This window comes from Myodes glareolus, chromosome 7 (assembly GCF_982192425.1).
Source record: "Myodes glareolus chromosome 7, mMyoGla1.1, whole genome shotgun sequence".
Taxonomy (NCBI): Eukaryota; Metazoa; Chordata; class Mammalia; order Rodentia; family Cricetidae; genus Myodes; species Myodes glareolus.
This window is the reverse complement of record NC_142032.1, coordinates 76,663,536-76,690,767: the sequence shown is the minus strand read 5'-3', so window position 1 is coordinate 76,690,767 and position 27,232 is coordinate 76,663,536. Positions and strand designations below refer to the sequence as shown.

Here is a 27,232-nt window from a genome sequence, read left to right as displayed (position 1 = left end):
CCCTTTATTGTTTATTTTTGAAACAAGACTTTCATGTAGACCAGGTTTGCTTCAAATTCACTATAGCAGAGGCTGATCCTTTTGTCTGTTTCCTCTCAGGTGCTGAGTTATAAGAGTGTAGTATCTTGGTGGTTAGTCTAGAACTCATCTTTTTGTCAGTTTCCGTTCCTGGCTACAATGTTTGCTTTGTAGTTTTTGAGACAGGGTCTCCCTATATAATTTCCCCTGGCATGGAGCCATCTTCAGTCTCCTGAGTTCTGAGAATGTGCTATCTAACAACACCTAGGCTTGAAATTATTTGAGGCAAAGCAGTTCTTTTATTAGCATTTACTTATTGTATGTCTATGTAGGCTTGGGGAGATACACCATGTTATGCATGGTGAAAGTTAAAGAACAATTTGTGGGAGTCTGTTTTCTGTTTCTACCATGTGAGTTCTAAGGATCGAACTCAGGCCATCAGGCCTCCAACTCATAGAGATCTGTCTTCCTCTGCCTCCTGAGTGCTGGAATTAAAATGTGTGTCACTAAGCCCCATCTATAGCTTTAATTTTATTAACCTAGGACCTTGTGCTGCTAAGTTGGTGCATTGATCACTCTGTTTTGACTCCTAGCTATATTTTTTTAAATGGTTTTTCAAAACAAGATTTCTCCGTGTATGCCTGGCTATCCTGGAACTCACTCTGTAGATTAGTCTGGTCTTGAACACACAGAGATCTGTCTGCTTCTGCCTCCCGAGTGCTAGGACTTTTTTTTTTTTTTTTTGAGGTTGGTTGATATGTGTGGCTATTCATATATGATCTTTCTACTGCTGTTGCTTGCCTTGTTAAAGAATACACATACACTTCCCCCCAACTAGGGCTTTGTTTACACTGGGCATGTGTCTTCCCACTGCTCTCCACTGGTAGCCCACTATACTCTATTATTTATTGGTTTGTTTGTTTATGTTTGGTTTTTCAAGGCATGATTTCCTCTATATAACCCTGCCTGTTTTGGAACTCACTGGAGTAGACCAGACTGGGCTTGAATTCAGAGATCTGCCTGCCTCTGCTGAGACTATAAATGTGTGCCATCACTGCCCAACCACTTTTTTTTTTTTAAAAGGTCTAACTTCAGATAGATTTGCTAATCTTCTCTAGGTCCTTGATACTAAGTTGATCTTTCATTTATTCAGTTTCTGTGTTTTTTTTTTCCAGAAGTACTGTTTAAATCACAAGCCCCTTAAGAATTTTTAGCTTTAATTTCTAAATGACTAGGCCAAAGCCTGCCATAAAGGTAGTATCCCTAAATAGTTGACTAAAAGAGTATGTAAATTTAAAAAAGTGAATATATGGGTGACTGATGTTTTTTGTGATTATGGTAGGTGGTACAATTCAAACAACAGTCCCGACTTGAAGAAAAACGTAAGAAAGCCTTGGATCTGCACCTAGACTTCATTGTGGGACAAACTGAGAAGTACTCGGACCTTCTGACTCAGAGCCTTAACCAGCCACTAGCCTCCAGCAAAGCTGGCTCCTCCCCTTGTCTTGGTTCTTCCTCGGCAGCATCCAGTCCTCCACCCCCTGTTTCTCGGCTGGATGATGAAGGTGTGTGTGCTCTTTGGTCCTGTTACTTTTCCCAAGTGCCCTTTCCAGAGCTGAAAAATCCACCCTGTGGCTTGCAGGGCCCGTGGATTTTGTGACCTTGTTCTCCTGCTATAGATGGGGACTTCCAACCCCAAGAGGAAGAAGAGGATGATGAGGAGACCATTGAGGTTGAAGAACAGCAGGAAGGCAATGATGCGGAGACCCAGAGGCGTGAGATTGAACTGCTTCGACATGAGGGAGAACTGCCACTGGAAGAACTGCTCCGTTCCCTCCCCCCTCAGCTATTGGGTGTACCTTCCAGCCCCTCTCAAACACCCTCATCTCATGACAGTGATACCCATGATGGGCCTGAAGAAAATGTTGAAGAAGAACCGTCTCAGGATTTGGAGGTACATATAGAAGAGGTACATATAGAAGAGGTACAGAAAGGAAACTTCAGAGAGGAAGTAGATGGAGTTTCGGCTCTCAAATTGTGGTCTTAGGTTGATTCTTGATTTTGAGAATCTGAATTAAAGATAGTTGGGGGTTTCATTGCTAGCGAAGATGATGGTTTGGGTCAAGTTGCAGCCTACAGTTGACAAGGTTTCTAATAATATAATCAGCACTTTTATTGTACTTTAAATTTGCAAAGGAAGGGCTAGGGAGATAGCATAATTGGTAAAGTACTTGAGTTCAATTCCCAGTTTCCCACATAAAAAAAGTTTTGTGCAGTGGTATGTTTCAGGAGTTTCGGCTTTAAGAAGCAGAGATAAGAGCATCCTTGGGGCTTGCTGGCTAGTTAGTCTAATCAAATCAGCTCCAAGTTCAGTCAAGAGTATTTGAGGAAGACACCAGATAATGAACTCTGGTTTCCACAAGCATGCACTAATGTGCAAACAAACACGTATATACACATATATAAATTGTTAGGTCATATGAATTTGGGAATTGTGATGGTCATCCTAAAATTCTCTTTGAACTAGATGTAGTGTCACATACCTTTATCGCAGCACTCAAGAGGCAGAGTCGATAGATCTTGGAGGCCAGTTTAATCTCCATAGTGAATTCCAAGATAGCAAGAGGTACATAGTAAGACGCTGTCTCCAAAAATATAAAATCTGTTTTGGACCTTTGTACCATGGGTTCTAATGCATATTAAGGGTCTTTTAAAAATTACTATTATTATTATTATTATTATTATTTTAAATTTTATGTGGGGCTGGAGAGATGACTCAGCAGTTAAGGGCACTGGCTGCTCTTCCAGAGGTCCTGAGTTCAATTCCCAGCAACCACACGGTGGCCTACAACCATCTGTAATGAGATCCGGTGCCCATTTCTGTCCTGCAGGCATATGTGCAGACAACATCTTATGTGTAATAAATAAATAAATCTTTAATAAAATTTTTATGTGCTCTTTTATTTGTAATTATGTATAGATTTGTCTTTCTCTGTGTGGATATGTGTACATGAGTGTGGTTGCCAACAGAGGCTAGTCTTCAAATCTGGACCTGGAGTTACAGATGGTTGTGAGCCACTTGATAAGGGTACAAGGAATTGAACTTGGTTCCTTTGGAAGAGTAGCAAGTATTCTTACTGATAAACCACCACCCTTCATTTATTTACTTTTAAGTTTCATTTTATTGCTTTATTTTTGAGACAGGATTTTGCTACATGGTTCTAGCTGGCCTGGCATTCATTTAGAATAGATGAACCTAAAAAAAAACTTAACTAGAATTTTGTCTTTGTGGCTATGCATGTGGAAATCAGAGGACAATTTTATAGTGTTGGTTCTAGCCTTTGTTTACATGAGTTCCAGGAGTTGAGCTTTGGTTGCCAGGCCAACTAATGATCACTTAGCCATTTTGATGGTTCCCCTGGCTCCCTTCCTTCCTTTCTTCTCTTCTTTTTCTGTGTTGTTTTGTTTTTGAGACATCTTTACTATGTATCCCTGGCTGGCTTGGAACTCATTGTGTGGACCAGGCTGGCTTCAAATTAAAAACGCTCTGCCTCTAGAATGCTTGGATTAAGGGCATGAGCGAGCATACTTGGTCCCGCTTTATTTATTTCCTAGCACTTTTCACAGGTCCTCCCTTAGTCAATAGGGTCAGGATTTGGTAGCTGGTGCTGAGATAAAATCCTTGATTACATCCTTGCCCTGATACTGTATCAGTGCAGCTGTTACTCAAGGGAACAGTGATGCTTTTCTGATCTTCAACTCTGTGTCTTTTAGGTTTTGTTTTTTAATTTATTTATTTTGTTTGTTTTTGCTTGTTTTGGGATTTTTGAGACAGGATTTCTCTGTGTAGTAGCCCTGGCTGTCCTGAAACTTGCTTGTTGACCAATCTGGCCTCAAACTTAGTGATTCCCCCCCTCCCTGTACTGGGATTTAAGGTGTGTGCCACCATAACTGACTTTGTTGTTGTTACTGATTTTTGACTCTGGCCATCCTGGAATTCACTATGTAGACCTGGCTGGCCTTGAATTTACAGACTTGCCTCTGCCTCCTAATGCTAGGATTAAAGGCTTTTGCCACAACACCCCAACTTTGTGCTCGAATGTTAAGTCCTCCCACTTTTTATCCTTTCCCATACAGGTAAACCCTCCACCTTCCTCTGTCACACAGCACAAGCAACAGCGTTGGCATCCAGATGAAGATGATGAAGAGTTTACTGCTAATGAAGATGAAGGTCAGACCTGTTTTGTCTTTTTTGTTGTTGTTTGTTTTCTTGGAACAGGGTCTATTGCGTATCCATGGTTATAGACCAGGCTGGCCTTGAACTAAGATCCACTTGTGTCTGCTTCCAAGTGCTCAAATTAAAGGCATGTGCCAACATGCTCTGCTCTCTTGTAATTAATTAGGCTATTCTTTGACATTTTATGCATGTATGTAATGCATTTTGGTTTCTCTCACCTTCCAACCCCGTCAACCTTCCACCTTCCCTACAAATCCCTTTCCTACATTTTATGTCTTTGTTTTGTTTCCCATTGAGTTTTTAACCACAACTATGTGTGTGACTATGGTTTTGGAACTATCCTTTTGGCCTCACCAATGGAAACTTTATTCTCTTCCTGTAGCAGAGGATGAAGAAGACACCATAGCAGCTGAGGAGCAGTTAGAAGGAGAAGTGGACCATGCCATGGAACTGAGCGAGTTGGCTCGAGAAGGTGACATTTACTAGATATTTTACTGAAAATCTTCTTTCTGTCACTACTCTGCGGGAAATTGGTAGATAAAAGACAGTAAATCAACTGAGCGGTGGTAGTGTACACATTTAATCCCAGCATTTGGGAGGCAGAGGCAGGTGGATCTCTGTGAGTTTAAGGCCAGCCTGGTCTATAAGAGCTAGCTCCAGGACAGACTCCATAGCTACAGAGAAAACCTGTCTTGGAAATTAAAAAGAAGAAGAAGAAGAAGAAGACAGTTAATTAGATAGTTTTCTCTTTGTAGTTTCAGTTACTGATTATTACATATGTTTTTCATGTAACTCAGGTGTAATGACCAAGAAGATTTGTAAATGAAAGGCACTTATAAGTAGGGAGTGTGTGTTCATGATAGGAGTTTGAACTAATTGGTCTGACAGCTGAGTTGAAGGGTTACTGTAGCAAGATACGAGTTATTTGACCAGAATTTTAAAACGGTAGTTCAGTGGCTCAGGTGACAACAGTAGGCCACTGACTTGGTGTCTGAGAAGTAAAGATCCTGCCAGCTGAGGCTTGAGCTTAGACTGGTAGGAGAGTTTAGACATGGGCGCTCTCTCTGAGAAAGCATTGGGGCCTTTGGAAAGAGAGAGAAGCTAAAGAGGATCCAAACATCTGAGAGAAGACTAAAGAACACCTGTCTGCCTTGAAGCAGAAACAAATCGAGCAGAGTCACTTGAAGTTTAAAAACACACAGCCATCCACTGAATGGCCTGTATCATTGCCCACTTCTATAGGAACACAGTTTCTGAATAATTACTATTTGGTTTGTGTGCTACTAACAGATAATAAGTTACAATCATTGAAGAAAAGTGGGTTTTGTGTGTGTGTGTGTGTGTAATTTATTTTATTTTATTTTATTTTGTTTTTACACGAGTAGGTGCTGTCCTTATAAGAATGCTTCACTTACTATGGTTGTTACAAGGATTGGTTTTATTATCTGGTGCTAAAGGCAAACTCTGTAGTCTTCCTGTAGATATGGGCCTGGGAGTTGGAGCTTAGGTTAAATAAAACAAGTACCACTCAAATAATTCTTTCCCATTCCTAACAAAGGAACCAAATTTTACTTCTCCCTATCAGGTGAGCTTTCTGTAGAGGAGCTACTGCAGCAGTATGCAGGGGCCTTTGCCTATGATGCCTCTGCTCCAGGCTCTAGGCATAGTGAAGAGGAAGATGAGGGTGAAGCCAATAGTTATGACTGTGAACTGGAGGAAACAAGAGAAGTTGAAGAGGCTGCTCAAGAAGATAGTAGCAATCAGTCTGGTAAGTATGTGCTTCAGAGGATAACTGGGGTTGGCGGCTGTTGGAGAAAGAACTTACTAAGCTTTTGTTTGTGATTTAGATTCTGCTGAAGAGCAGAGTGAGGATGAGGAAGATGAACATTCAGAGGAAGAGATGAGTGGGAGTTCACAGTCAGAAGAGTCTGAGTCTGAGGATGCTCAGTCGCAAAGTCAAGCAGATGAAGAACAGGAAGAAGATGATGATGATGATGATTTTGGGGTGGAATACTTGCTTGCTCGGGATGAGGAAAGGAGCGAGGCAGATGGAGGCAGTGGGCCTCCTACTCCAGGTCCCACCACCGCTCTAGGGCCCAAGAAAGAAATTACTGATATTGCTGCAGCAGCTGAAAGTCTCCAGCCTAAGGGTTATACGTTGGCCACTACCCAGGTATCCATAGGCTATGATTCTTCTTTCTCATATCTTGAGTTTACTGTTTCCTACAAAAATGCCTCATATCCACCATGTGTGATAATTTCCTCTCTCTTAGGTGAAGACACCGATTCCACTTCTTCTGCGGGGCCAACTCCGAGAGTACCAACACATTGGCCTTGACTGGCTGGTTACTATGTATGAGAAAAAGCTTAATGGCATTCTTGCAGATGAGATGGGACTGGGGAAGACAATCCAGACCATCTCCTTGCTTGCTCACTTGGCCTGTGAAAAAGGTAGATACCTCCAAGGGCCTCTTAGCTAATTACTGGTAGGACATCTTATTTACTGGAGATTTCACCTGCAGAAAAGTACTGCTGTTATGGTAGCCTCATTGAGTCTTGTCAGTAATGATTGATATAAGGACAACAGCATAGGTGCTGAAGTCTTAAGCAGCATCAGAAGATGCTAGTCAGGGTCTGTTTAAGAACCAGAGCTACAAGGTTTACATAGTCTGTCTTTTTTTTTCCTAAACAGGTAACTGGGGTCCTCATTTAATCATTGTTCCTACCAGCGTGATGTTGAATTGGGAGATGGAATTGAAACGTTGGTGTCCAAGCTTTAAAATCCTCACTTACTATGGAGCTCAGAAAGAGAGGAAGCTCAAGCGGCAGGTTTGATCATCTATGTGGTCACTTTCCTTATTAATGTCCTTCAGTTTTAGATCCTTTCCTTATGTTAATTACTTAGCCTTATTTTCCTGTTGCTTCATTCTCTTGCTGGTACTATTTAATTTCTTCCAACCTAATTTCTGTCTTTGAGTACTTTAACACGTCTTCCATTTCCCCTTGTGTTTTTCTGTGTTTTTTTTTCCACTTTATTATATGCTGCTTTCTTTCTCTTTGACCTCTTAGGGCTGGACCAAGCCCAATGCTTTCCATGTGTGTATCACATCTTACAAGCTGGTGCTACAGGATCACCAGGCTTTTCGTCGCAAGAACTGGCGCTATCTCATTCTGGATGAGGCTCAGAACATCAAGAATTTCAAGTCCCAACGGTGGCAGTCACTGCTCAACTTCAACAGGTAAAAATGAATATAGAGATTTGTGGGAGAGTTGTCTTGGTGTGAAGGGTTGGCTGCCTGGGTTAAGAGTATATTAAGAGCCAGGTGCTGGTGGTGCACACTTTTAATCTCAGCGCTGGGAGGCAGAGGCGGGCAGATCTCTGTGAGTTCAAGGCCAACCTGGTCTACAGATTGAGTGCCAGGACAGCTAGGACTGCTACAAAGAGAAACCCTGTCTCGAAAAACCACAAAAAGAAAGAAAGTTGGGATTCTCCTGACTATCTTCATCCTAATTCCTTCTCTCTTTACAGCCAGAGGCGCCTGCTCCTGACAGGAACTCCCTTGCAGAATAGCCTCATGGAGCTGTGGTCCTTGATGCATTTTTTGATGCCACATGTCTTCCAGTCTCATCGAGAGTTCAAGGAGTGGTTCTCTAACCCTCTAACTGGCATGATTGAGGGAAGCCAAGAATATAATGAAGGTCTAGTCAAACGCCTTCACAAGGTAGGGCCTATGTTGTTTGTTAAAGTATTAATAATAATAAAAATTAAATAAGGGCAGTAACCTAGTAAAGTTTTAGAAGAGGTCAGTGCTAGGCTGAACTAAGTTGTCACACTATAGTGTTCTAGATAATAACCATTGCCAAGCTGAGCTGCTTTGCATTAGATACTCTTTGTTTTCTGTAGTTGTGGTTTTTTTTTTTTTATTTTCTTTGGATCTTGATACTGTGCTATTTCTCTTTATCTGGATAAATTTATTTTTTAGGTTTTTATTTTTATATGTATAGTGTTTGGCTGAATATGTTGTGTGCATTACATCCCTTGCCTAGTGTTCAAGGAAGTCAGAAGAGTGTGAATACTCTAGTAATGAGTTACAGACAGTTGTGAGCCTATGTGATGCTAGACTTGAACCCAGGTTCTGTGTAAGAGCAGCCAGTGCTCTTAACCACTGAGCCATCTCTAGCCCCTGTCTGGACTTTTTGAATGTGTGTGTTTGTTTGTTGTTGTTGAGACAGGCTCTCTCCATGTAGCCATGACTGTCTTAGAACTCCGTACGTAGACCAGGCAGGCTGACGAATTCACAGAGCTGCATCTTCCTCTGCCTTCTGAGAACTGAGATTAAAGGCATGTGCCACTATGCCCTTTTGTGGTCCTGGAAATTAAATCTAGGGCCTTACTGTAAGTGCTAGGCATGTACTCTATCACTGAACTGTATCTCTTGACTCTTTCTCTTGAGGGTGTTGTCTCTGGCTTTTTCAGCTTTTCAACAGCATATTTCAACATTCTGAAGCACCCCATCCCTTTTTTTTTCCCCCTTTGGTTTTTCTCTGTGTAGCCCTGGCTGTATTAGAATTCACTCTGTAGACCAGGCTAGCCTCTTCTTCCTAGGTGCTGGGATTAAAGATATGCACTATCACTTCCTTGTGACTTACTTATATTTTGTGTGTGTGTGTGTGTGTGTGTGTGTCTGTGTGTGTACACTCATTGGGGGCCTTGGAACTGAAGTTACAAGCTGTTGTAAGCTGCATAACATGGATGCTGGCAACTGAACTTCAGTCCTCCACAAACCCATGCATTTATCTATCTATCTATCTATCTATCTATCTATCTATCTATTTATTTATTTGAATAGAGATTTTTCTGTGTAGCTTTGGAGCCTATCCTGGAACTCGCTCTGTTGACCAGGCTGGCCTTGAACTCAGAGAATTCGCCTGTCTTTGCTTCCCGGGTGCTAGGATTAAAGGTGTGCGCCACCTCTTCTCGTAGTCTTCAGTATGCCCTCTTAACCACAGAATAATTTTTCTTTTGTTTTGGTCCTTTGATCTTTCTGATCTATATATTTCACAAGCATTGTGTGGTAACAACTCTTTTGCTTGGGTTTGTAATTGCTTAAATTTCCAGATGACTTGGTCAGCATTCAAGTTTTGACTAGCTGCATTTATCTATTTGTTTGTTTGTTCATTCATTTGTTTGTTCTAAAGATTAATTATGTGTACAGTGTTCTGCCTGCATATACTCCTGCAGGCCAGAAGAGGGCACCATATCATATTATAGATAGTTGTGCGTCACTATGTGGTTGCTAGGAAGAACAGCCAGTTCTCTTAACTTCTGAGCTATCTCTCTAGTCCTATTTATTTTTTTTTTAAAGATTTATTTGTTTGTTGTATGTATGCCTTTATTCCAAAGAGAGCATCAGATCCCAGTGTGCTTGCTAGGAATTGACCTCAGGACTTCTAGAAGAGCAACCAGTGAGTGCCCTTAACCTCTGAGTCATCTCTCCAGCCCTACTAGCTATTTTTGCTTTTGAAATAAGGTCTCAATAGTTAGTGATAGCTGGCCTGAAATTCATAGAGCCCTTGCTGCTTCTTTCTCTTGAATGCTAGGGTAAAAGGTGGGTGTCACCACACCTTGCTGTTTTTCTTTTCCTATAAAAGCAAAACATAAAAAGCAACATTTTATGACACACTTTTAGTCGCAGCCCTTAGGAGGCAGAGACAGCTGGATCTCTGAGTTTGAGGACAGCCTGGTGTATATATAGTGAGTTCCAGGATAACCAGGCCTGTATAGATAAACCCTTTCTCAAAATAACAAAAATAGATTTAAAAAAGCAAATTTCCTGGCATAGTGGGACACGCCTTTAATCCCAGCATTCAGGAGGCAGAGGCAGATAGATTTCTGTGAGTTCAAGGACAGCCTGATCTACATAGTCAGTTCTAGGACAACCAGAGCTACATAGTGAGACCCTGTTTAAAAAAAAAAAAAAAGAAGAACATTACCCCCACTCCCCTTTTAAGGGAAACAGGATCTTGATGTGTAGCCAAAGCAAGGCTTGAATTTAAGGCTACTCAGTTTCTGAGTTGGTAGTATATAGGATCTTTCTTGATTTTGTTTGTTTGAGATAGGGTTTCTCTGCATAACAGTCCTAGCTGTCCTGGAACTCTGTTCTATAGACCAGGTTGGCCTAAAACTCAGACCTGCCTGCTCTGCCTCCCAAGTGTTGGGATTAAAGGCTAATGCTATCATGCCTACTCTATATAGGATCTTTAATTGATGATTTCTCTTAATTGATAGTTTCTCTTGAGTTTATTCTGTTATCAGCACATATTTCTATCTTCTCGGTCAGTTATATCATCATTTGGCAAAGTCAATGGATTAAAGGCCTGTGCCACTACTGCCCAGCACTTTTTTTTTTCTTTTTGAGACAGGGTCTCTAAATAACCCTGGCTGTCCTGGAACTGGATTGGGCTAGCCTGAACTCATAGAAATCAACCTGCTTTGGCTCTTACAAGATTTTATACCCCGATTACAGATTTACTCACCTTTAGAACTTTAGACTGTAAAGGCCAGTTTCCCCCTACCCCCAAAGTATTGGCAGTTGAGTCCAGTGCCTTAGACATGTTAAGAATACTCTCTCTTTCACTGAGTTGTATATTGCTCAGAGCCACAAGTTTTGCTTAGCTTCTCACCTGGGTTATTTATTTATTTACTTGTTTGTTTATGTTATTGCTTTGGTGAGGTTTTCCTTAGGTTGCCCAGATTGATCGTGAACTCCCAGATCCAAGTAATTTGTTTGCTTCACTCTTCCAAAGTGGCTGGATTTAAAGTCACACAGACTTATCATGCCTGGTTTATTTTTGTAGTCATGTAACAAAGAGTCATTCCTCCAAATGTAATTTGTAGTTTGCTCTTGGTGGATCTTTATATGTTGTGGTATAATTATTTTTGTGTTCATCTTCTCTGTAAACAGTAAATTACATGAAAGGAAGATTTGCATCTGTGTAATTGGTATCTGACATGCCTGATGACATTTTGCTGATGAATTAAACCTGTGTACTCTGCCTATCCTGGACCTGAAACGCATTTAATCTAGATGGAGTATGGGGAGCTTAGTGCCCACTCTTCTGTTAGCACCCTGCTTATTTGTCTTTAGGTTCTGCGACCTTTTTTGCTTCGCCGAGTAAAGGTGGATGTTGAGAAGCAGATGCCCAAAAAGTATGAGCATGTTATCCGATGCCGGCTTTCCAAGCGCCAGCGCTGTCTCTATGATGACTTCATGGCACAAACTACGTAAGGGAGAACTGAGGGTAGACCCTGGTACTCTGGGTTAGAATCCAGGTAGCTGGCAGAATGTCCCTTATTTATTTTGCCTCTCTCCCCAGAACTAAGGAGACACTAGCTACAGGCCATTTCATGAGTGTCATCAACATTTTGATGCAGTTGCGGAAAGTCTGCAATCATCCAAATCTCTTTGACCCTCGACCTGTTACCTCCCCTTTCATCACCCCAGGCATCTGCTTTAGCACCGCCTCTCTGGTGCTAAGGGCCACTGATGTCCACCCACTCCAGGTATGTAGTTGCCCCTAAGGTTAGTGGTTTCTTATCTAAACTTCCTACCTCTTCTTTAGTGTCTGACCTTTGGCCTATTTCCATATTTCATCAATCAGTATTACTTTCCTAGCTTCATTATTTTCTAGCCATGTGACCTTTGGCAAGTTAATTATTAGCCTGAGCTTCCTTGTTCATAAAAACAGGGATTATATTATAGAGCCTGGCCTACAATATGCTGGAGAGTCAAGTTAACACTTTTTGAAAATGTCTGTCATTTCTATAACTATTTGGTAAATACTAATTTTTCTTATTCCTTTTTTTTTTTTTTTGGAGACAGGGCTTTACTATTTGTCCTTGGCTGATTTGAAACTTACTATATAGACCATGCTGAAGAGGTCTGCTTGCCTCTGCCTTCCCAGTACTGAGATGATAGACATGTACCACCAGGCTTGCTCTTTTGAGATAGGGTCTCATCTATTCCAGGAAAATTTCAAACTCCTAATCGTTCTGCATCTACCTTCTAAGTACTGGGATTACAGGCGTGTGCCATCAACCTGAATCCCTTAATTTTGTAATTGTGGTGAACCAGAATCAACAAATTATCATTTTAACCTATTTTATGTCTACATTTCAATAACATCAAGGAATTTCTGTTGTGTAGTCATCTCCTCCATCCATCTTCAGAACTGCTTTTGTTTTCTTAAGCTGAAACATTATACCTATTGAACAACTGTTCCTTTTCTCCCCATCCCCAAGATTTATCATTCTATTCTACTCTGTTACTATTCTGAGTACTTGATGAAACAGAATCATAAAGTACTTATTTATCTTTACCTTAGCATATGTAAAAAAATTCCTCCCCTGACCCATTTTTAAAGTTAATACACCTTAAATAAGAATGTTAGGCCTAGGATATATATAGCTCAGTTGATAGTGTGCTTCCTTAGCATACGCAGATCACAATATCAACTGATCATGGTGGTCCTTACTTGAGGTGTGAAGATTAGAGGATTAAAAATTCAAATGCATTCTCAACTATATAGTTTTAGTCTAGCCCTGCAGTATCTGAGACTTTGATACCCTGCTTTCATACCAAAAAATGTAGGGGTATTTTTATCAATCAGATCATAACGGCATAGTTTTTAATCCCAGTGTTTAGTAGCAGTATAACATACAGCACCACTCTTTCTCCCCGAAATAAATGATACTTCTATTTAAGAGACTATGGTTACCAAGAGTATAAAGGTCACCACAAAACACTTTCTTAACATATATTTGCATTCTCAAATGTGAACTAGATAGAGGCTAGGGAGGGAAATAGCTCCTTGGAGATGCTTTTCTTTTCTTGAAGTACAAAAAAGGCCTGGAGTCTAATTTTCAACAAAGTGGTACTGGCTTTCATATTTACAGATAGTCTGAGAAATGTGGCAGGCTGTCAAATCACCTTTCAGTTCCTATTTCAGAGACAACTACTGAGTGAAAGAACTCTTGGGACTTCTATCAGAATCATGGCGCCATTTTGAATGTAAATCTTGGTAATAGCGGAGCCTTTCATTCCCATCCCGTTTAAATAGTGCTCCTTGATACTGGCTAGTTAAAAAACCTGGAACTCCACCTAGCCCTCTCCTACCTTACCTCTTTTCTCCATTGGGGAAAAAAAGCAAAACAAAACCTGATTTCTACTTTGAAGCTTAGAGGCTAGGGTTAGCAATTTCCCAAGATGGGACATTAATGTCCCTTGCAGTGGTATTAAGTGCCCTCTCACTGCATGGCTATTAGGTATACCGGATTCCTTTTCTACACTAATCAGCTGTCCTGTTTAGGGGAGGGCAACAAAAACTAGAACTCAACGAGGCCCACAATTTTGTCCACTTCACTCCCTCACTTCTCTTCCAGAATATATGCTAGCCTTACTTTGACTTTGAAGAATTGGCTCACTGGGGGCTAGCAGCCTGGGAGTTTTTGTAGGGCTGGCCAGCAGGGTGGAAATCAAGGAATTCCAGGTGAGAGTTTTTGTTGGAGAAGCCAAAGCCAAACAGGGCTTCAGATCCTCTCCTCAGGCAGATTTCTTTTCTTAAGACTAAATAGTATTTCATTGTTTGGATAATGTCACATTTTATTTATTTTTCAGTGGACATCTGACTTGTAGATTCTACCTTTTGAATGAATTAATTTATTTTTTAAATTTATTTAAGACAGGGTGTTGCTATGTACAGGTCATCCTTGAAACCAAGATCTTTCTGCCACAGCCTCCTGAATGCTGGGGTTACAGACGTGCACTGCCATACCCAGCCTACCTTTCAGCTTTTATGAATAATGCTGCTATGAATGTACAGATAATCTGTTTGAGTCCCTGCTTCCTATTTTGAGTTGGTGCTCAAAAATAAAGATGTGCACGCTTTTAATACCAGCACTTGGTAGGCAGAGATAGGTGAATCTCTGTGAGTTTGAGGCCAGCCTGCAGCCTGGTCTACAAATGGAGTTCCAGGGTAGCCTGGGCTGTTACACAGAGAAGCCCTATCTTGGAAAACCGAAATAAATAAATAAATAAAATTGAAAAAGAAATAATGTTTGTTTCTTTAAAAAAAAAATGAAGTTGCTGCATCATGTGATAATTCTATTTTAATGTTTTGAAGAGCTGCCTTATATATCCATATCTGCTGCTGTATGTTTTACATTTCTACCATTAGTGTCACAGGGTTCTGTTCACATCTTTTCCAATGGATTTAAAGAAATATATGAATATAATGTGAAGTGATATTTTATTGTAGTTTTGATTTGCATTTCTCTAATAATTATCCACCGTTGGTATCTTTCTGTGTGCTTGTATTGATCATTTATATGTCATTGGAAATGTGTGCATATCCAAGACATTGCTGAATTTTCTTTTTATAAAGCTGTTTTATCAATAAGCTGTAGTTCTTTGTATACTTTAGAAATTAACCTCTTGTCAGATATGTAATGTACCAGGTACCTTGTCACTTTCTGTGTGTTGCATTTTTACTCTGTCCTTCCATTCATATAAGTTTAAATTTTAAATATTCAGTTGTCCATTTTCTTTTGTTACCTTTAATTTCAGTGTCATGTCCAAGACATTATTACCAGAGTGGTTCTTTTGATAACATGCTTTGTGTTTCTTGTGGCAGCGAATTGACATGGGTCGGTTTGATCTTATTGGCTTGGAGGGTCGAGTCTCTCGATATGAGGCTGACACATTTCTACCCCGCCACCGTCTTTCCCGCCGCATTCTGTTAGAGGTAGCTACTGCTCCTGATCCCCCACCTCGACCCAAGCCAGTCAAGATGAAAGTCAACAGGTATATGCATTAAGGAAAAAGGGGCTGGGTTTCTTGGAATAAAAGGAGAACTTGGGATAGAAAGATTTGTAAGCTAGGTTAGTTCATACAGATTGCTTAATAGTGTACTTGCTGTAAAGGGATTGGGGGGCAGAATGACCAAGAGTTCTGAGAGGGGCTGCTGGTGTTTTTGTCCTCTCTCCTTGGTGCTTTCTGATTATCTTTGTTTCCGTGTCCCACTTTCTCCTTAAAGTGGGGCGTGGGGGGGGGTCTCTTCTTTCTTCTTTTTGTTTGTATAGTCTTTCTGCCTTGTCTTAATTTCTTTTGTTACTTATTCATTCCTTCTGTGTCTATTTAGCCCTTTAATTTTTTCTCATAGGATGCTACAGCCAGTGCCCAAGCAAGAAGGCCGTACAGTGGTGGTGGTGAACAGCCCACGGGCACCCCTTGGCCCTGTCCCAGTCCGCCCTCCTCCAGGCCCTGAGGTCTTAGTCCAACCCACCCTTGGTCCAGTACCCCCAGTGCTGCCAGCACCACTCATGGTGTCAGCTTCACCTGCCGGAACCCCAGTTGTTCCTGCATCCCGGCCGTCTGGACCTGTTCTCTTGTCTCCCTTGCAGCCAAATACTGGTCCTCTCCCCCAGGGTGAGTTAAAAGGAAAACAAGGGTTACTTCTAGGTATGAAGTAGTTAAATTAAAAGAGTTCAAGAAGGAGGGAACATACATAGTGTTTAGTAGACTGGAAAGAATAGTAGTATGGAGACTTTTGCAGCCCAGGTAAGGCGTTTGTCAAGTTGTACCTGACAGATGTTTGTGTCTGCAGTGTTGCCATCTCCCATGGGAGTCATGAGTGGGACCTCACGACCTCCCACACCAACCCTGTCACTGAAGCCAGCCCCACCTGCCCCAGTTCGCCTGAGCCCAGCTCCACCTCCAGGCTCCTCTAGCCTGTTGAAGCCCCTCACAGTGCCTCCAGGCTACACTTTCTCTCCTGTTGCTGCTACCACCACTTCTACCACCATAGCAACTGTTACCACTACAGCAGTGCCAGCTCCGAATTCTACTCCACAACGCCTCATCTTATCTCCTGAAATGCAGGCTCGTCTGCCCTGTAAGTTTTCAGACCTCTGTGATGAGGGTCTGCAGAAAAAGAAGCTGCATGCTAGAGAGCTGTAGGAAAAGAGGAGCAGGAAAAGTTTTAGGCAGCTAATTCACACTGGGTGTTTTGCTAAATAATGGTAAATCATAAATAAAAGACCTCAAGGTATTCGGTTTATTATGTGGGGGAGATGGCTCCTAGATGAGTGAATAGTAGTAAGCTCAGCAAGATGAATGTTTGGAGGGGGGGTGATATAACTCAGTGGTAAATTACTTATCCAGCATGTTTAAGATCCTGAATTTAATCTTCTGAATGCAAAATCATGAGAAAAATAAATTAATGTAAAAAGACGGTACAGAGCAATAGGTAGTCTTTGTCAGGTAGCGAGCCGTTAGAAAATGTAAAGGAGATTGCAGGTGGCACTGGACACAAAGGTTCTCAGTGGAGACTTAGTTTGTTGAGTATGATAAATTATGGAAAAGGTTTAAACTCAGGAAATAGGTGCTTTGTGTTGGGTCTGAGAGGTGGTTTTGGACAGCATGAGCCCTGTGTATATAAGTCTTTCTCTGTTTGTAGCTGGAGAAGTGGTCAGCATCGGGCAGTTGGCCTCCTTGGCACAACGTCCAGTGACGAGTGCTGGGGGAAGCAAACCTCTCACCTTCCAAATCCAGGGCAACAAATTGACTTTGACTGGTGCCCAGGTGCGCCAGCTGGCTGTAGGGCAGCCCCGCCCGCTGCAAAGTAGGTAAAACCCACCCCCTGTCCTGCCTTTTTCCTCTTTATTCTGTCTTCTTTGTTTGTGTGACTCTTTGGATGTCAGCCTTTATGTCTCTTAGTTTGGTGGATAGGGCCAGAGGGAATGGTTGGAAGGGGTCTTTGCTAAAAATAGGAAAAGATAATTCTAGAGCTGTTACTTCTTGCCTATTCTCTCTCTTGCTCTTGCCTCTGCCCTCAGGCTGATAGGAGCTTCTTTCTTTTTTTCTTTCTCTCTTTCTCTCTCTCTTTTCCCTTAACCCAGGGAATGTGGTGCACCTGGTGTCAGCAGGGGGGCAGCACCACCTCATCAGCCAGCCTGCCCATGTGGCCCTCATCCAGGCCGTGGCCCCGACCCCTGGCCCCACCCCTGTCTCTGTGCTGCCTTCTTCGACCCCCAGCACCACCCCTGCCCCCACTGGCCTCAGCCTTCCGCTTGCTGCTAACCAGGGTGAGGCTCTTGGCCTTTGTATTTACTCAGCCCTTACCTGGCCTTGGTCCTTGCAGGCATGTCCTGGGCCAACTGTGTGTCTAGCCTTCCTTCAGTGTTGTTTCTCTTGCCAGTATCTCCAGTATCTTGTCTACCACTTTTTCTTTCCCCTGGACTTCTTGCATTCTTGGGTCTCTTGTTTCTTTTCTACCTTCCTCTCAATGTAGCTTCCTCTTGCAGTGCCACCATCCATGGTGAACAATACAGGCGTGGTGAAGATTGTAGTAAGACAGGCCCCTCGGGATGGACTGACTCCTGTTCCACCGTTGGCACCAGCACCCCGGCCTTCAAGTTCTGGGCTTCCAGCTGTGTTGACATCACGCCCTACATTAACCCCTAGCCGTCTAACGACACCAACTCTGGGTACTACCCGTGCCCCCATACCAACACCTACTCTGGTGAGGCCCCTCCTCAAGCTGGTCCACAGTCCTTCATCTGAAGTCAGTGGTAAGTTCATAACAGCTGAGGCCAGAAATTTTTATCATAAATGAACGAGACATTGGTAGCCCCGTAGGTTTCTTAGTCACAATCCCTATTGTCTTAATTTGTTTAGTCTCAAACCTTGACCTATTTAAAATTTGTCAGAATCTTAGAGAAGAAAGGCCAAGCTATCCTGTTCCTTAAATTTTTGACCTCATATTGTGGGACTGAAGGGTTTCTGGAAGTTGGTAAAGCTTGTGGGTTAGTGGAAGGATTGGGACAGATAGTAGCAGGAGCTGAAAAATAATTCTTTATGAAGCTAACTTGTCCTCTGTGTCTCCACAGCATCGGCACCTGGAGCTGCTGCCATGACCATCTCTTCTTCTCTGCACATGCCATCCTCACTCCCTGGGCCAGCCTCTTCTCCGATGACAATTCACAATTCCTCTCCCCTTGCTAGTCCTGTGTCCTCTACAGTTTCAGTCCCTGTGTCATCTTCACTTCCCATCTCTGTCCCTACCACACTTTCCACCCCAGCCTCTGCTCCACTAACCATTCCCATCACAGCCCCCTTGCCTGTTTCAGATTTAGGTCCAGCTCTGTTGACCAGTGTGGCTCCAGCACTGGCTGTTGTCTCAGCAGCCTCTGGACCACCTTTGGCATCAGCTGGGGTTCCCCCATCAGTGTCAGCTTTGGCTCTAGGTTTGGCTACTACTCCAGCCCTGTCCCCACCTCAGACATCTGGTCACTCTCTGTTGTTGGCGACCACCTCTTCACATGTTCCAGGATTGAACTCAGCTGTGGCCCCAGCATGTTCACCTGTCCTGGTGCCAGCTTCAGCTCTGACCAGTCCTTTCCCAGTATCTCCAAGTGCAGCTCCAGCTCAGGCTTCTCTTCTGGCTCCAGCACCTTCTACATCTCAGGCCTTAGCCACCTCTCTGACTCCTATGGCTGCTTCACAGACAGCAATCCTGGGCCCTTCTCCAGCTTCTCCTCTGGCTCCACTCTCAGTCCTAGCTCCTTCACCAGGCTCTGTTCCTGTTCTGGCTCCATCACAAACTCCAATTCCAGCTATAACGCCACCATCAATGCCAGGAACCCCTTTACCTTCATCATCACTGGTATCAGCCTCAACTCCTGTGATGGTTCCCTCATCAACTCAAACTGTGGTATCAACCCCAGTTTCATCACCTCTCTCAAATCAGACATTGACCCTAGCCCCAACTTTAGCAACTCTTGGTGGATTGTCTCCGTCTCAGACACATTCTTTGGGAACAGGGAGCCCTCAGGGGCCATTTCCAACTCAGACATTGTCATTGACTCCAGCATCATCCCTGGTACCACCGCCAGTGCAGACACTGTCTTTAGCCCCAGGAGCACCACTGGGTCCAACTCAAACACTGTCTCTGGCTTCAGCACCCTCTTTGGCTCCAAGTTCTCCTGTAGGCCCAGCTCCAGCTCACACACTGACTTTGGCTCCAGCATCATCGTCTGCTTCACTCCTGGTCCCAACTTCGGTGCAAACACTGACCTTGAGCCCTGCCCCTACACCTGTGCCCACCCAGACTTTAGCACTGGCCCCAGCCTTAACACAGGCTGCAACTTCCCAGGCGTCTTCCCTCGTCGTTTCATCATCTGGTGCCGCTTCCATACCTGTCACCGTGGTCAACAGGTTATCTGTTCCCAAGGATGAACCTGAGACACTGACTTTGCGATCTGGTCCTCCCAGCCCTATCCCCACTGCTACCTCGTTCAGTGGGCCCCGGCCTCGGCGCCAGCCCCCACCACCACCTCGTTCCCCTTTCTATCTGGTAAGTTTAATTTTCACAAAGGAAATTGAATTTTCTTGTGTTGATGAGTGCATGGAATAGTTACAAAGCCTAGTGTATCATGGCCAAGTCACGTTTGGATAGATTCCTCTTTGTGGGTGTGTGTTCCAATCTGTAAAACTGAAGTAGTAATATCTTATTTTCTTGGGAGGTTGTTTAATTTTGGTTTGGGTGCCAGGGATTGTACCCAGCACCAGATAGTAAACTCAACAGTACAAAATTAAATAACCCAGAATAAAAAGGTCTAGGTATTCCCTTCGTATCTTATCCTATCTTTTTCACCCTATTGAGATGTTGTTTATTATTTGTTAAACCTCTACACTTTTTAAGCAAAAGTTCCACCACTGAAGTATATATAGCACCAGTGCTTGCCCACTCTTTTTTGTTTTTTGCTAATTTGGTTGGTGGTTTTTGGTTTTTTTGTGAGAGGATTTCTCTATATAACCCCGGCTATCCTGGACCTTGTTCTGTAGACCAGGTTGGCCTTGAACTCAACAGAGATCCCCCTGCCTCTCTTCCTCCCAAGTGCTGGGATTAATGGCTTGTGCCACCACTGCCTGGCACTTGCCCTCTCTTTTTAAAAAAGATTTTTTAATGTTTATTTTTGTGTATGTTATGTATCTTCCCATATATGTGCACATTGTACAGATGCTCTTTAAGGCCAGAAGAAGGCATCAGATCCCCTTGAACTGTAGTGAGCTTCTTGATATGAATGCTGGCATACCTTTTTTGAAGACAGTTTCACTATGAAAACCTGTAGCTATCTGGCTATCCTGGAATGTGTGTCATAGTGACCAGCCCAATGATGGCACTGGAACCCACAGAGATCTGCCTGCCTTTGCCTCCAAAGTGCTGGGATTAAAGTCATGCACTAAAATTGTCTTACAACAATTTAGTAGTTTTAAAGCCAAACTAGAAAGACAGATGTGGGAAAGAAATCAATCAAATCTTTCAGATTTCCAGGCTTATAAGTTGCCCTTTTAAATCTTTACTATACCTAGGTGACTCGTTAGCAAGTTCCCACCCCACCTAATTTTATTTTCTGGCTCTTGTCAAAAATTTTTGGGATTAGCCTTTCTGTGACTGTTTTTAAACCCTTAAAAAGTAACAAGTGGGGGCTAGAGAGATGGCTTAGTTGTTGAGAGTACTGACTACTCTTCCAAAGGATCTGGGTTCAATTCCCAGTATTCATATGATGGCTCATAACCATCTGTAACTCCAGTCCTATAGAGTATCTGCCACCCACCTCTGTGGGCACTGCACATACATGTTGCACAGTTATCCAGGCAGGCGGAACATCCATACATATAAAAATAAATATTTAAAAAAATACATGCGTAGGTGTGTGTGTTGACCATTTTCTACCCTTCATAGATAACTTCTTTGAATTCCTTCCCCCTGTGGTTGAACCCTTTCTTCCCAAGTCCCCTGTAGCAGGCTTTCTTGAACTACCAACCCCCAAATCGTGACAGAGACTTAGTATTAATTATGAGTGCTTAACCTTAACTTAAGTTTGTTTCTTGCTGTCTTTTTTAACTTAAACGAACCCATTTTTATTCATGTGTGTGCTGCGGTGAGGCTTGTTTGCCTCATTATGTAGACAGTTCTGTGGCACAAACAAATACAACACAGCTCTATGGAGTGAAGCCAATAGCCTATTCCCTAACAGTCCCCTCTTTACTTTAATGTCTTTTGTGTTTTATTTTTGGTGGTCCACTGAGTTTAATTAGGCTCCCTTACCTGAGCATAAGTGGGGTGGTTATTAAACTGTGACCATACTACTGAAGAAAAGGGCTCCCCATTTTCTCATGTTGCTGTGAATTTCTGAGGGTAACAGCTATGTCCAAAAGACACTATTTCATAGCACTCCTCCTCAATGTCCAGCTCTTATATTCTTTCTCTCTCTCTCTCTTGCTTGATATTTTATGAGCTTTGGAAGAGGTGATACAGATGACCTGTTTAGGGCTGAGTACTTAACATTTGCTTATTCTCAGCACTATGACCAGTTACTACCCTCAGCAAACAGAATCTTCTCTGCCCAAAGATGAGAGAGCACCGCTGATCTAAGTACAAGATGATCTAAACCTAGAAATGTTTAGGATGCACCTTTTATTGTGAACTGAGGTACTCAGGTTTGTCTGGCAGTACATTTACCCACTGAGCCATTTTACCAGCACAGCCATGGACTTTTGGACAGGTTTAAAGTATCAACTTTCTTCCTGTGGAGGATGCCTCAAATCCGAACAAATCAATTGGATACTTCTATAACATGCTACTGTAAAACTAATGGACACATCTTTCTTGGTATATTGATTTTATAACTTGTAGGGTTCATGGCCAGGAAAGGCCTTTGCTGACTTGACTTCCCCAGCAGTTTATTGAACATTTTGTGGTATACTATGACAGCTAGGTCTACCCAAAATGTGTGAAATCTTCTGCAGTAGAGTTTTACCACCTTGTCTCATGGGAAACTGCGAGCAATGGGAATAGTCTGTGTTGTCTGGGGGCCTTCTGGGTTCTCTCTGACCAGCAATTCATAGGTAGATGTCTCAGACCCGGCAACTGGATTTCATTTGCTAACCTATGACTTTTAGAAATAGCCTTATCCACCCATGCAAGTTACCTGCTTATGCCTTCTTTCTTTTCTTTTCTTTTCTTTTCTTTTCTTTTCTTTTCTTTTCTTTTCTTTCTTCCCTTCTTCCCTTCCTCCCTCCTTTCTTTCTTTTCTTTTCTTTTCTTTTCTTTTTGTATTATGTGTGTGAACTGGAGAGTTGTCCCAATGGTTAAAAGCACTTGTTTTTGTAGAGGACTGTAGTTTAATTCCCAGCACTCAAATGGTGGTTCACAATCATCCATAACTCTAGTTCCAAGAGATGCAGCACCCTCTTCTGGCCTTTAGGGCATTTAATGTGTAGACATATATGCATGTAAAAACACCCACACAGAAAAATGTATTAAAATTACATGTTTGTATGCTTTAGAGGGAAAGAGTTTAGAAAGGGGCATCAAGGGGTCACACTGTTCACTGATTTGAGACCTGATGTTCTCTCTGATTCTGGGATTTACATTTTCTTGATTAGCCTGGAGCCAACAAACTTCACAATTCTCCTGTCTTTTCCCTTTCTGTGCTGTGACCACAGGCATTTGTAAGGATGACTAATGTGTTACTTAGGGTATTGGGATCCAAATTCAGTAACTTATGCTTGTAGAGCAAATACTCTTAAATCCTCGGTCATATTTCTTACCCCTTTAATTATTTATACACACAATTTATTTTGAAGCAGGGTCTCTTTATGTAACCCTGACTGTTCTGTAACTTACTGTGTAGACCAGGCTGGCCTGGAATGTGTGCCCTCAATAGTTTTTTTTTAAAAAACATATATTAGCTTACAAGTTTCTTTATGATTTCTCCATTCATAATTTTAGTTAATTCTCCCTTTATCCTCTGCTCTCCCACATTCCCTACTCACATACCTTTCCATACCTGATAGTCTCTTCTAATGCAGTGGTTCTCAACCTTCCTTTCTTTAATACAGTTCCTCATGTTGTGATGACCCCCAACGATAAAATTATTTTTGTTGTTACTTCATAATTGTGATTTTGCTACTGTTATTAATCACAATGTAAATATTTGATGTACAGGATACGTTATACAACCCCTGGGAAGGGTTTGTGACCCACATGTTGGGAACCACTGCTCTAAGGTTATGTATTCTATCCCTCTTATAGCTTCCTGGTCTCTATAGGCGCTCCAAGTTAAACTCAAATTTAAAATTTCAACACTAAGATACACATATGATAGAAAACTTGTAGCATCTCTCTGAGGCTGGGTTACCTCATTCAGTATAATTGTAGTTCCATGCAATTTTCAGAATTTGATTCTTTATAGCTGGATTAAAACCCAATTGTGCAAAAATAACACATTAAAATTTTTTGTTTTTATTTTTGTGTTGGTGATTAAACCCAAGGCCTCTATCTATTTAGAAGTAAAGTGTCAGAACAATGTAGAGACGGCTGACTCTTGTTAAATCTACCATATGTCTTGCCGCTATGAGAATTGTAGAATTATAGAGCCTGAAATACCTGTCAGTCATTTCAAGTGTATCCTCAGTGCTACTATGATTCATGAAAGAATTCACTGATAAGTTATGATGTGTGTGTGTGTGTGTGTGTTTATGAATGCTAAATGCTAAAACGTGTATTTGTGGGGATTGTGGTTAACCTTGTCAGGGAACATGGGAGTAGTTTGATAAATATGACTCTAATTGGTAGCTATATAACTTTAAATAAAAATTTGCATGAATAGTTAGTATATTTTATAAATGTTCTATAATACTTACAGACAGTTTTTGGTTTGAACTTACTTGGTTTATCATGTACTTCTAATTGGAATGTTAATTTTTATTGTATACCCTACTGATTATATTGGTTAAGGTAAAAATTATGTACATATAAGGAAAAATAGCCTTTTTTATACAGTGGATGATATTACTAGTTCTCATTAACAAATCCTCCCCCCCCATTTTGGAAATATAGTTGTCTAGCCATAAATTACTATTAATGTCTACTATGTAGTTTCTAACTTCACATTATGAACTTACATTTCTTTCACAGTGACAGAACTTAAAAGCGAGCTATTACAGTTAAATTATGTTTAAAAAAGTGTGTATTTATGAATATGTTTGCATATATATATAATATATATATTTTATAGAAAATCTACCCCAAAAAGACCATTAACCAAAATACAGAAAAGTATGTTTATCTAAAATCATAATTTTTAAGGTTATCCCCTAAGTAAAGCATGAAGCATTGAGGTTTTTCCTTGCTTTTTCCCACTCTTCCTTCTACCATCATACAGAAAGATTTTACATCATAATTAGAAGGCCCCTCCTTAGCCAGGCGGTGGTGACTCGTCTTTATCCTAGCACAAGGAAGCAGAGGCAGGAAAATCTCTGAGTCTGAGGCAAAACCCTGTCTCAAACAAAACAAAAGAACACCCTTCTTTATTTCATGCTTTCACATGCTTGCCTTTCACATTTTTGCTGTTTTAGTCAGTCCCCACCCACTGATTTTTTTTTCCTCCTTTTTTGAGACTTCCCTCCCTCCCAGAGTACTGAAATAAAGGCTGCACACCTGACTCAATACCTGTTGATTTTTTAATTACACTTATTTATTTGTTTATGTGCATGCAAGTGCCCATTTGCATTCCATAGAGCTACTACAAGAAAATAAGTTATATGTCCTAAAGTTGAATGTGACATAACAAAATTGCCATAATTCAGCTGTGCTATAAACTGTGGGGTATGTAGGTCTTCATTTTGATGTTCAGCAGTTCTGCGTTAACAAGCATGCAAGGAAAGATGAGTTTTCTCTTGTAGAGGATGACTTCATTTAACATTGTGAAACAGCAGTTTTCGTTGACAGATTTTGAAAATGATAAAGCACATGGTAGATGCCTTAGATCTTATTACTACAGACTCCATCTGTAAGAATTTAGGTTTTTATAAAATTTTGTTGCAAATTCTTGAGTACACCAGTTTTTGGTTTTTTGTTTTGTTTTGTTTTTTTCCTTTAGGATTCTCTGGAAGAAAAGCGGAAGCAACAACGATCTGAACGCCTGGAACGGATTTTCCAACTTAGTGAGGCTCATGGGGCCCTGGCACCCGTGTATGGGACTGAAGTCCTGGATTTCTGTACCTTGCCCCAACCTGTTGCCAGCCCCATCAGCCCTCGTTCTCCTGGCCCCAGCCACCCCATCTTTTGGACTTATACTGAGGCTGCCCATCAGGCTGTACTGTTTCCCCAGCAGCGTCTAGACCAGCTGTCAGAAATCATTGAGAGGTTGGCAGGGCTAAGTGATGATGGGGAGTGGGTCTTGCGGCTACAGTGGATTTAGTTCCTAGGGCTAATGAAGGTGCTAAATTCTGTGATATTTCAGGGTCATATCTTTTACATTATTTACTTTCTTCCTTTCACAGGTTCATCTTTGTTATGCCTCCTGTGGAGGCACCTCCCCCTTCCCTGCATGCCTGCCACCCACCTCCTTGGATGGCCCCTCATCAGGCAGCCTTCCAGGAGCAATTGGCCAGTGAGCTCTGGCCTCGAGCCCGTCCTTTGCACCGTATTGTGTGTAATATGCGTACCCAGTTCCCTGACTTGAGACTCATCCAGTATGATTGTGGTGAGTTCTTGGCTGTTGCAGGACCACCAATATTTTCTTTGTTTTGTTTTGTTTTGTTTTGTTTTGTTTGAGACAGTATCTCCTGTATCCCAAGATTGCCTGTGATTAGCTTATGGAGCTGAGGATGACAGCTCTGATTACCCAGATTATTCTGCACTCTTAGTGACAAGACAGTTTATATCAATGAGATGCAGCATAGAGGTAGCATTTTGGTGGCTTTTGTGGAAGTTAAGTATATGTGATGTTGATTTATTGACTCAGTGATTATCATCACATCTGTCATTTTGCTTTTGCTTTTCATTTGGGATAATGAGTAAGACCAGCATAGCATAGAGTGTGGAAGCAAACCTTCAATCCCAGCAGACGCCGGCAAATCTTTTAATTCAAGGCCACCCTGGTTTTTAGAGCAGGTTCTGGGATAGCTAGTGTTGCACACAGAAACATTGTCTTGAAATTCCACAAGTTATGGGAAAAGGCAGCTGTGTATGATGGCACACACCTATAATCCTAGCACTTAGGACAAAGGCAGGAAGATTACTCACAAGTTCAAGACAAATATGGCCTATATAGCAAGTTTCAAGGCCATCCAAGGCTACAAACCATGACTTTGTTTTAAAAAGCTCATGAGAAGCACTGGAGGTTAAGAGTACTGGCTGAGCTCTTCCAGAGGTCCTGAGTTCAATTCCCAACAACCATATGATGTCTCATAACCATCTATAGCGGGATCCGATGCTCTTTTCTGGCGTAAAGTCATACATGCAGATAGTGCACTCATGTACATAAAGTAAATGTGTTTTTAAAAAAGTTCATGGGAAATGGTTTATGGTGGCATTAGACTGCACAGTTAAAAACAATAATCCTTATATTTAATATAAGGCATTTGACTGAAAGAAACATAACCACGTTTTACAGTGGCTTAAGCCACAAGAACATTTATTGTTTACATAAGAAGTTCTGAGCCCGCGATAGTGACACATGCCTGTAATCCCCATTCTTGGGAGGCAAGCAGATCTCTGTGAGTCCGAGGCCAGCCAGGTCTACAGAGTGAGTTCCAGGACAGCCAGAGGTATTAAACGGAGAAACCCTGTCTAGAAAAAAAGAAAGAAAGAAATCTTTACCTTTTACTCTCAAGCTATTTATTCTTCTTTTTGCACAGTGCTACGATGACTACCAAAACTGACAATTTCCTAATGTCTTAGAATATGAGAAAAGATGAATTTTTATTCATGTTTACTGAGTAAACAAAAGACCTTTTTATGCCTGGGATGGTAGTACATGCCTATAATCCAAGCCTCTGAGAAACTTGAATAGGAAGATAAGTTTGAGGCCTTATCTACATAGTAAGACCTGATTTGGGGCGG

The 27,232-nt window shown here is 41.8% G+C and overlaps 1 protein-coding gene and 1 non-coding gene across 7 annotated transcripts in view; both read left to right on the top strand.

Moving 5' to 3' along the window:
• Srcap (Snf2 related CREBBP activator protein) overlaps positions 1 to 27,232 on the top strand; it is a 49,747-nt gene that overhangs the window by 11,564 nt on the left and 10,951 nt on the right. For 2 of the 6 annotated variants that reach the window (XM_085693132.2, XM_085693133.2), the window contains exons 7-27: positions 1,361 to 1,583; positions 1,698 to 1,972; positions 4,156 to 4,249; positions 4,638 to 4,727; positions 5,841 to 6,023; positions 6,103 to 6,428; positions 6,529 to 6,706; positions 6,948 to 7,084; positions 7,325 to 7,494; positions 7,785 to 7,977; positions 11,404 to 11,540; positions 11,633 to 11,819; positions 14,948 to 15,117; positions 15,455 to 15,741; positions 15,920 to 16,207; positions 16,772 to 16,936; positions 17,214 to 17,399; positions 17,619 to 17,885; positions 18,204 to 19,669; positions 25,266 to 25,531; positions 25,669 to 25,871. In XM_085693132.2, coding sequence (XP_085549258.2) covers positions 1,361 to 1,583; positions 1,698 to 1,972; positions 4,156 to 4,249; positions 4,638 to 4,727; positions 5,841 to 6,023; positions 6,103 to 6,428; positions 6,529 to 6,706; positions 6,948 to 7,084; positions 7,325 to 7,494; positions 7,785 to 7,977; positions 11,404 to 11,540; positions 11,633 to 11,819; positions 14,948 to 15,117; positions 15,455 to 15,741; positions 15,920 to 16,207; positions 16,772 to 16,936; positions 17,214 to 17,399; positions 17,619 to 17,885; positions 18,204 to 19,669; positions 25,266 to 25,531; positions 25,669 to 25,871 — 5,491 coding nt within the window. The remainder of the gene's footprint in view (positions 1 to 1,360; positions 1,584 to 1,697; positions 1,973 to 4,155; positions 4,250 to 4,637; positions 4,728 to 5,840; positions 6,024 to 6,102; positions 6,429 to 6,528; positions 6,707 to 6,947; positions 7,085 to 7,324; positions 7,495 to 7,784; positions 7,978 to 11,403; positions 11,541 to 11,632; positions 11,820 to 14,947; positions 15,118 to 15,454; positions 15,742 to 15,919; positions 16,208 to 16,771; positions 16,937 to 17,213; positions 17,400 to 17,618; positions 17,886 to 18,203; positions 19,670 to 25,265; positions 25,532 to 25,668; positions 25,872 to 27,232) is intronic. The other 4 variants (XM_085693134.2, XM_048455013.3, XM_048455012.3 and 1 more) reach the window with 4 other exon arrangements.
• Positions 3,630 to 3,758, top strand: LOC125413732 (small nucleolar RNA SNORA30/SNORA37 family). Its single transcript, XR_007236013.1, has one exon. It is a non-coding gene; the product is annotated as a small nucleolar RNA SNORA30/SNORA37 family (small nucleolar RNA).